We start from the raw sequence: 10,134 nt of genomic DNA, 5'->3' as shown, positions 1-10,134 counted from the left end.
TGATTCTGTCATCCAAAGACATGACAGAATAAAGGAAATGGTCCAAGGTCTGTATTATAGTGGAATTGCTCAAGCCAAGGCTGACCAGCAGCAGCAGCAGCAGCAGCAGCGTTTTGCAAGAAATCCAGCAGACGACAGTAGTTCTGAAGAGGATAAGGAGATTAAGAGAGAAGAGAGAGTAACATACAGTCAGCGGGGAAGGAAGCGCAAAGCTACTGTCCTAGCAGATGAGACTGAAGTTAAAATCAAGTTGGAACCAATGGATGATGGTTTTGAAAGTATAGAATGTGATGTTGACTTTGATGATGACTCTGAAGATGAGCGCAAGAGACGGAAAACAAGAGGAAGGGGGAGAGGACGAGGTAGAGGCAGAGGAAGAGGCAGAGGCCGTGGAAGAGGTCGACCAGCGGCAAGATCAACTCTCATTGGCAGAGGTTTAGGTGGTGCGTATCCTACTTCTAACAAGCGAAAAATCTTACCTTACAAAGGACCTAAAATATATCACTGTGCAGAATGTGATTCTGAATTTAAAAAATACACAGATCTGATTACTCATAAGAAGGAAGTTCACACTGTCATCGATAATACACCTCTTGAGGTTGAGGAGACTATACTTGAAAATGGAGTTATTACTTATTTTAATAAAGGTAAAGCAAACAATTCAGAGACAAGCCATCCTTGCCGGGAGTGTGACAAACATTTTCTGCGCAAGGATGACTTGTGGTATCATCAGGAGATTGCTCATACTGAAGGGAAGGGCAGGGCTAAAACTGCATTTAAAGACAGAACCTACGCTTGTGAAGAATGTGGTGAAACCTTCTTATTCAAGTACAAACTCAAGATGCATATAAATAGCAAACATTTGAATGATGCTGGCCAGAATGCCAACGATTTCACATGTGGAGAGTGCGGCTGCAAGCTGGGAAGTCTTCCAGGTTTAACATTCCACATGCGTAAACATCACAATAAAAGTTTGACGTATCGCAAGACAACTGAATATTTATGTAGTGACTGTGGGTTCATGGCGCCATCAAATAAAAAGTTGAGGGAACATCAAGAGGCCCATTGTGGTTCCTCCACCAAGCCAAAGGTGCAGTGTGAAATATGTGGCAAGACCGTCCTTAAAGTGTCCCTTAAAATGCACAAAGTTAAGATGCACTCTGAGTTTAAAGAACAGTGTGATAGATGTGGAGAACGTTATGCCACCAAAACTGATTTATTGCGGCATATCAATGTTGTGCACCTTCGCATTCTCCTTTATAACTGTCAGTACTGTGGAGAAAGATTCGCTACTTCTGATGCCCTTCGGTATCATAGAGTTAAAATGCATGAAAAACCATCCTTTTATTGTCAAATTTGTGGTAAGTGTTATAAGAGGGTTGGGGAACTTAATACTCATATAAAACGTGCTCATAATGACCGTAGGAAGGCAGAGGTTTGTACATATTGTGGCAAAGAGTACTATGACCGTAGCAAGCTGCGTAACCATCTGGTAAGTAAGCATAATATTCCACAAGAAATGACCTACTCTGAAAATTACCTCCGGAAGAAACGTGTTGATGGGTTACCTTTGGCGAAACACATGGAAAAACGATCTGGTATGGAACAAAAGATGACACATATGGGTCAACCAGGGGTTGTGCATCAGCAGCAACAACAGCAGCAGCAGCAACAGCAGCAGCAGCAACAACAACAGCAGCAGCAACAGCAACAGCAGCAGCAACAGCATCCACATCATCATGGTGTAGTTCCACAACACCAACAGCATCCACATATGAGACCAGTTGTAGATGAAGCAGCAGAGGCAGCCCGAAATCTTGGAGCATATCAAGAAATCACAACCACAGAGGATGATAATTCTCTGGTAGTAACAGAGATAACTGAAGCGCCAGCTCAGGTGGAACAGACGGTGCTGGTTGACCCACTAAGTGTCCCTCAGGGCATGATGCATCATCCCCAGGTGGCACACATGCAACCCCCAATGACCATGCACCACCCCATGCACCAGCAGATGCATCATCATGCTGCTATGTCTCGTCTTGGTGTTCTTTACCAGATGAACATGCATCACCCAGGGCCGTCACACCTCAACATGTAGTTCAAGGCCTAGTGAGGAAAACTATGTGTTAGCCATACTCTGATGGAGGTTCTTATTTTAAAGTCTTTCAGAAGAGCACCTAATCTTTTCAACATTTAATTAATTGCATACGTTAACAGCATATAAGTTTAGTTTTCATCCATAATCACATGATAGTATAAATTATGGTGCCAAATCAGTAGACACATATAAGAATGAATCAGAATCGTATAGTTATTTCAGGCCTCAGAATCTCTAGTACAAAATGAAGATATTCTTCAGTAATGATTAGCTTCAAAAGTATCCTAGTATTGTTTTAATTGTATAGTTATTAAGCTAATTGAATTTATATTGAAGGACTTCCTATGGCCATATAGTAAAGAAAGTAAGATTAATGTTATTTTCTCTAATAATTCCAAATAATTTCCTCTTTGTAAGTAGGAGCTGTGTACATGCAATGGGAAGAGGGTAAATCATCCAAATTATTAAATTTCTTACGTTTGATTGAAGGGTACAAAGCTTCGTAAGCAGGAAAACTACATTTTCAAAAATCACATTTTTTGTGATGCAGCATAGACATCAGGTATTAGGAAATCTGGAGCTACTGGTCAATAATTACACAAAAAATTGAGCGCCACTAAGAACGGATAGCTTACATATGAGATGGGAATGTAGCCTACTGCGCATTATAGTACTCTGTGCCACATACCAGCATGATTTATTCCAAACCAAACCTCTGCTAAATTGACTACAGTGTTGTGCACTTGTAATGGAGAATTAGAATTATATAAACATTATATGTACAAGCCAAAATGTGAACATCTAAATCCAGTGTAAAGTATGTAACAACTTCTATATAGTTATTATTGAGTCGGGTCTCTGTAATATTCTACCTCTTGAACAAGTGTGCTTTTAAAACATGGAGAACTGGTTAAGATTTCAGTTCATAACCTACTTGTATTAAACACAAAAATGCCTTTGAGAATGTATTTTATAATTTATATAAATATGAAATCCACAAATTTGGTTTGCAGCCAACAAAAGCCAAGAAGTTGATTGCAGGCTGTGTTTTTTTTTTTTTTTTGTTATTTGTTCTTGTTTTGATCTTTTTTCTTTTAAGGAGATAAACTTTGAGAGCAAAATTCTTTTTCAGCAGTATCTGCATTCAGAAAAGGAAAAATTGAGAGAGGATGTGTTGAGATAATTACTTGTGTTTCTTAACCTCTTGCTGACGGGCCACGCCTATCGGCGTCATAACAAACTGCTCAGTCTGCGGGGTACGCCTGTATGGGCGGTGACGTGCCAGACTGCTTGGAGCGGGATGATCGGCTTGATGTAGTTGACTCCCACACCCAGTGTCTGCCCGTTGCCAGAAATCTCTAGAGTTTAAAATTCTCAGGGATTTTTTTCACCCGTCAGTTTTGGGTTAATCAGCCATTGCTCATCTTAGCCATCTCCTCTTTATAAACATAAACTGATAATAATATATATTGAACACTTAGAAGAAGAATTGTATATAGCCTGAAAAAGTATCAAAAACACTAAATACATCACATATACATGCAATAACTTTTTAGACTGTCCATTGGTTTTCTGTCCAGTAGGCCATGAAGGCCTAAAATTTCCTATAGGACATTTAAGTTTTTGTACTCAAAAGAATTAATCAAAACACATGTGTTACACATGCATACACATGCCCATAAACATACACCCTTACAAACATACATATTGTATATACAGACATAACCCTCTCTCTCTCTCTCTCTCTCTCTCTCTCTCTCTCTCTCTCTCTCTCTCTCTCTCTCTCTCTCTCTCTCTCTCTCTCTCTCTCTCTCTCTCTCTCTCTCTCTCTCTCCTTCTTTCCCTCTTTCTCCTACTCTCTCCCTCTCTCCATTCCTCCTTTCTTCCCTCCCTCCCTCTCACTCTGTCCCTCCTTCCCTTCTTCTTCCCCTTTATCTTCATCTCCCACATCTACCCTCTCTTATGTTCAGCCTTTTATATTAATATTGACTTGAAATCATGGTTGCCATAATTAGGGATCATATATTCTCATAATATTTCTAGTTTGATTGTCATTTGATCATTGAACCAGTGTACAAAAGGTTGTGTAATAGTGTGATTTATTTATAATATTCCATCTGTGTAGAAGTGACAGATTGATGTTTTCTTTTCATATAATAGCAAGTTAAGTAAAGAGAAGTTTGTATTGTAACCTTACCTCATAATGTTAAAAGAAATAAAGAGTTAAGGTTGAGTATTTTAACTGGAATGATTATTACAATCATGTTTTGCTTATGTTTCCATTTGGTTGTTTTTGGATGATGATAAAGGCAAATTTTAAATATCCATCCATTGTCCATTGTATGCACTTTGAATAATAAAGTAGACTACATTAAGGAAAATGACTTCAAAGGCAAGTCCAAACTTACATTTGGGGTTTATTTTTATGACCAAAATATATTCCCACCAGTTCTGCCTGCATCTTCTGTACTGTAGCAGGTTCTTTTTAATGCCCTTTGTCACAGCTTCCTGCAGTTTCCTTACTTTCCATTGAAGTCATACATATTAATCTGTATGTCTAAAAGTGGTTCAGAGAAGTACTTGAGCATAGTTTTGATGATCTGAGCATTACATCTGATTATTGCAAATATGTTTGTAGCTCTTGACCAGCAAAAGCATACCAATTCTTTGTATAATTTCTACATGTAGACACTTTATATGCATTTACATAAGAATGTGGCAAGAGTCACTGAATGGGGCTTTGCATTGGACATTCAAAACCAAAACAGTAGAATCTACTTAACACTTGACTTTCAAAAGACAAAACCATGAGTGGTGGCTTTTATCTTTCCTTTGTCATATATATTTTTGTGTATGCAATGGTGTGTTTGATCTGCATCACAGGTTATTTGAAACTATATTTTATTTTCTTATTATGATTTCTTTATATTGTTATATATAAGACAGACAACCTGTGTATGTTAAGGTTGCTATTTCAATATTAAATTTTTGATATTTCCTTGATTCTTACCTTATTAATTATTTACAGCCTGATGAAGTCTAAGAGATGTCACCCAGGCCATAGCATCCTGGACTTTAAAGTTTTCTGAAGGTCTTTGGACATGAACATCAAATGACATTTAAATTTGATTACTATAGTCAGATATTGGAAATAATAGCTACAGCATACATAGCAAGTATCATAAATAAAAGCAAAATCCATGTTCATTTTATTACTTGTATACATTAAGTCTTATGTAACACTGGCTAAAGGATTTCTATTGAAAGCAAGAAAATCGGCTCTCATATTTATTGGAACTGTGATGGTGAGATTCCTTTTTTCTCTTCTTTCTTTCAGATTACTCTTTCTTATTGCAAATGATGTAGCCAACATGAAGAAAATTCTTGATTTTTTTCTTTTGCTCTTTTCTTTTTTCATTGTATGAGACAAAGAATATTGAATTCAAATTGAAAATGTCAACTCAGCATTTTCTGTTTATATGCAATTGATTTCAGGTAATTCATTATTTTAGTCTGTTCATTATTATATCCCCCCAATCCCATGCCTATAGTTACTGGTGGGGCAGGGGGGAGGGGGACAGAGACTGAGACTGAGGCCCAATATTGTGGATCTCCACTATGGGCCTCAGCTCTCAACTCAGCCAACTTTGCATGGTCTTTTTGTCTCCCTTTCCTGTGTTGAAAGAATAAAAGACTTGCCTTAAGTCAGTCTTGAATGGTCTGTATCCCATACCATTCTTGGGGACCCTGGCAGGTGTATCATTCTCTTCCCCACAAGGCTTACCATGACCAGTATTGAATTTATACCTTTATTAGGAGCATTGAGTCTTGCTTCCTTTATTAACTATCACCACTGACGTGAACTTTTCCAGTTCCCTGCTCCTGGCTTTCCTTTGCTCATAACTTTGTTACTACTTCCCCCTCCTTGATACCTGCTGCCAGTTCACCAGAGCACCTACCCAGATCATTACTCAACCTTCAGAAAACATTTCTTCCTCTCTCCCCCCCCACCAATCCTTTGCCCGTTGTTGTCGTGGGGGGGCTTAGGAGACGAAGACTGAGACCCAATGATGGGGAACTCCTCAACCTTAGGACTCAGCCATCGACTAATTTTGCATGGTCTTTTTTCCCACTCATACTTTTTGTTTCAGTTTCTTCACCAATCCCTTCTACTATCCTCCTCCTAAGGTGTGAGAGCCATGCTGAAAGGATGAAAGGCTGACTTTATGTCAGTCCTGAACGGCCTGAGGTAACCATGGGCACAGTATTCCCCTGCCATACCTGGCCCTTACCCCTCAAGGGGACCCTGAGGGGTGGACTATTTTTTTCCCCAACATACTCCAGGCTTATCATGGCCAATAATGAAGACGTAACCCCACTCTTAGGGGCAAGCCCCTTTATCAAATAGCCCCAATCCCAGCTCTCCTTTGACCACGGCTCCGAACACTGCAACAACTCCCCCATCATCAATGCATACTAGTACAGTATCAACCCTAATCAACAACCAACCCCCAGGAGACATTTCTACTCTCCCAACATGCTCAACTTCAACACCTTTACTCCCACAACCTTCTTCATCAACCACCCCATCTCCCCTTATTACTACCTTACAACCTTATTGCCCACCTCCCCATAACACTACCCCCCTCAACACTACTCCCTCCTCCACACGTCCCCGCACTTCTACTACCCCCACCTCTACAAGAATCCTAAATACTCTATTTAGCCCAGCCAAATGGGACCGATTTTTTGTGATCCCTCCCACAGCTCCCTACTCTCAAAACACCCTCCTCTTCCAACAATGCCTCCAAAAACAAGTAGGCAAAGTCTTTTTCCGTAGCCGACCCGACTACTCCCGTCTCGTCACAGTAACAACTGAAAACCAAGCTATAGCATTAACAAAACTAACTGATCTATGTGGTAATCCCATCCCTACAGAACCTCATCCAACCCTCAATACTTGCACCGGAACTGTCTCTATCTCCCCAACAGATTGCCCAATCTATGACAAAGAATGGTCAGATTGTGGAGAGGACTTACACGCTTGTCTCACAGACTATGTTGCAACATATGTACAATGCTACTCCATTCCTCCCAGAGGAAATCGTAAGAAATCCATTAACATTGCCAAAATTACTTTCCGTAGACATGACCTTCCCTTTAATGTTTACATAGGTGGGGAATCCCTACCTGTCTGACCATATCAACCTCCTCCTCGTCAGTGCCAAAATTGTTGGCGTTTAGGACACCCAGCCAAACATTGTCATTCTACAGCCAGATGCCCGCTATGTGCCCAACCTGGCTATACTCGAATAAAATGCTCTGCACGATCACGCACATGTGCAAACTGTGGCGGCCCCCATAATGTATTTTATAGAGGCTGCCCCACCTACAAATTTGAGTCTGAGGTAGCAACTCTCAGATTCAGACTTGGACTCACTCTATGTGAAGCCAGACAGGAAGCACGTCGACGAGGCTTTTCTCTTACCCCCTACTCCAGTAATGTCGCTCACTCTGCCAATCCTCCTACCTCCCAAGCTCCTACACCCTCTCCTAAACCCAACCCCCCTCCATCTAACTTCCCCTCTTCTACCTCCTACCTTCCCCAGTCAAATTCTTTTGCCATCCTAAACCCAGACACTCCAATCTCTATCCAATCAAATTCTTTTGCCATCCTAAATCCAGACACCCCAATCTCTACTACAGCCCCAACACCTTCCCCTCTCCCTCCCCGCACTACCCACAGCAGACAGAATAAACGTTCCACCCCCTCTTCCCCTACCTCACAATCACCTCCACCTTCCTTTGCCCCTATTTTTCAGACACCAGACTTCTCTTCCCCCCCTCACAAGAAAACCTTTATCTCAAAATACTCCCCAACCAACTCCACTACAGAAACTCTTGAAGATATCCAGAACTACATAATCGAGTCCCAAACTAATACTCATACACCTTCAAATTCTACAACTCCCGCTCCCTCCACATTCAAAGTGACTGCCGATATCCATCCTCCTCCTACTCATATTCTCCCTACACCCAATCCTCCTACCCCATCCCAACAAAACCCATTCCCCTGACTCCAGCCCCACCTATATTAACCCTCCCACTATCCCCTCTATCCCTTCCACTCCCTCCTGGATACACACGTGAAACCCTCATGTCACAAGTACCCTGTTCCCCAGACCCTCTACCTCCCGACACCCCTCCTGATACAACACCACCTCCCCAACCTCATTCTTTATCCCACCCTCTAGCACCTTCCCCTTCAAATTCTCCAACACGCACTGCAATCTTTGCCAGTAAATCAATGAAAGTATAACTATCCTTCATTGGAACATTCGCGGTTTCCGAATGTTCCTCTTTTAGTCCCACATATTCTATTGTCATGCCAACGTCCTCCCTACATAGACATCCCAAACTATCAGACATCCTTACAGAATCTCACACTTTCTGCTTTTACAACCTGTTTTCATTCCTCAAACGCATATATATCCTTCACTTGATCTAACCCCTTTACATTACCTCATCCGACCCTAACCCATTCACTCACCAATTCCTTAACCCAGCTTTAACAACTAATCACTAACCCAACCATCCTTCACAAACATTAACTATAGTGCTATATGACCTTAGATGTCTAGCACATTTATTTTGCTTTTAACCATTATTAACCATCTTCCTCTCTCCCAACATCCTTCACTCCATCTCCTCATGCTCCACAGCCTTCTTTATTTTCAACCCCCTCCTCTCTTATTACTACTCTGAATCCTTATTGTCAGCCTCCCCACGACACGGTCTCACGCAACACCACTCCGTCTTCCTCCCATCCTCATCTTTCAACCACCTCCACCTCTACAAATTTTTGTAGTACTCCTTATAGCCCAGCTAAGTGGGATCAATTTTTGTGGTTTCCTTCTGCAGCCTTTCCAATAATTCATACCTTGTCACAGTTATATCCAAGTCCCAAGCTTATGCATTATCTACCTTGACTGATCTCCATGGCAAATCTACTCCTGCCCAGCCTCACCCCTCCCATAATACTTGTACCAGAACAGTTTCTATCTCCCTGGCTGATTGCCCATTCTATGACAAGGATTGGTCAGACTGTGAAAATGACACCCTCAATCCCTTGCTCATTGTTACCATGGGGGGGGGGGGGGGGGTAGGAGGCAGAGACTGATGCCCAATGTAAGGGATCACCCCAACTGTAGACCTTAGCCCTCACCTCAGCTAATTTTGCATGGGCTTTTCTTCTCCTTTCCTTTTCCTTGTCTTCTTCATCCTTTCTTCTGTCCACTTATCCTAATCATTAACTTATTTTTACCCATTTTGTAACAGTAGTTTGTCATAATGCTGTGTGGCCTTTCATGTATGGTACACTTGTCTGTCTTGACCATTGACCATTCTGGAAATCCACAAACATTGCCTTGTGAACCTAAAAACTTCTTAGCTGGGGGCTTTGCCCCCATGCCTCACCCTATCACTATATTTTAAATATGCTGGTAATGAGGTAGCATTTTTGCAAAGCCAGGTAGGAAGCATGCAAATGAGGTTTTGTAATGCTATTTCCTCAGAACTGTCCTTTGCTCTGTCATTCCCCCTTCTCCCAAGATGTTTCTACGTCTCCCACAGTATCTCTACATCCTACTCCTTACATTTCTACTTCAACCCCCTCCTCGTCCTTGGTGTACTCATTGTATAAGACAATCTAAATGTTGCACCCCAACTTCTACCTCTACATCTTCCGCTGCCCCTCAAACATCTGTCCTCACTTCTCCCATAAGAAAACCTTGTAACAATTCTCAGACCTCTCCAACAAACCCCCTTTTAGAAGCTCTTATGGACATGAAAACTATCTAATCATTACCCAAAATCATACCTATCCCTCATCCACCCTCCAAATCTCCCTTCTCACATTCCTGCTACACTCAAAGTAACTGCTGGCATCCATCCTCCTCCTAATCTTGTTCCCCCTACACCCCTTACTCCCACTCCCTCCCTACACCTTCTTGTCTAGCACATTAACCATTAACCAC

The 10,134-nt window shown here is 41.4% G+C and overlaps 1 protein-coding gene across 2 annotated transcripts in view; it reads left to right on the top strand.

Annotated features, from left to right (window-relative positions):
• LOC125047117 overlaps positions 1–3,869 on the top strand; it is a 22,923-nt gene extending 19,054 nt beyond the window's left edge. For both annotated transcript variants that reach the window (XM_047645227.1, XM_047645226.1), the window contains exon 17: positions 1–3,869. This exon is cut by the window's left edge and continues 256 nt beyond it. In XM_047645227.1, coding sequence (XP_047501183.1) covers positions 1–2,098 — 2,098 coding nt within the window. In that variant the 3' untranslated portion in view covers positions 2,099–3,869.
• The last annotated feature ends 6,265 nt before the right edge of the window (positions 3,870–10,134 follow it).

This window comes from Penaeus chinensis, chromosome 40 (assembly GCF_019202785.1).
Source record: "Penaeus chinensis breed Huanghai No. 1 chromosome 40, ASM1920278v2, whole genome shotgun sequence".
Classification (NCBI taxonomy): Eukaryota; Metazoa; Arthropoda; class Malacostraca; order Decapoda; family Penaeidae; genus Penaeus; species Penaeus chinensis.
This window is presented reverse-complemented; position numbering and strand designations above follow the sequence as displayed.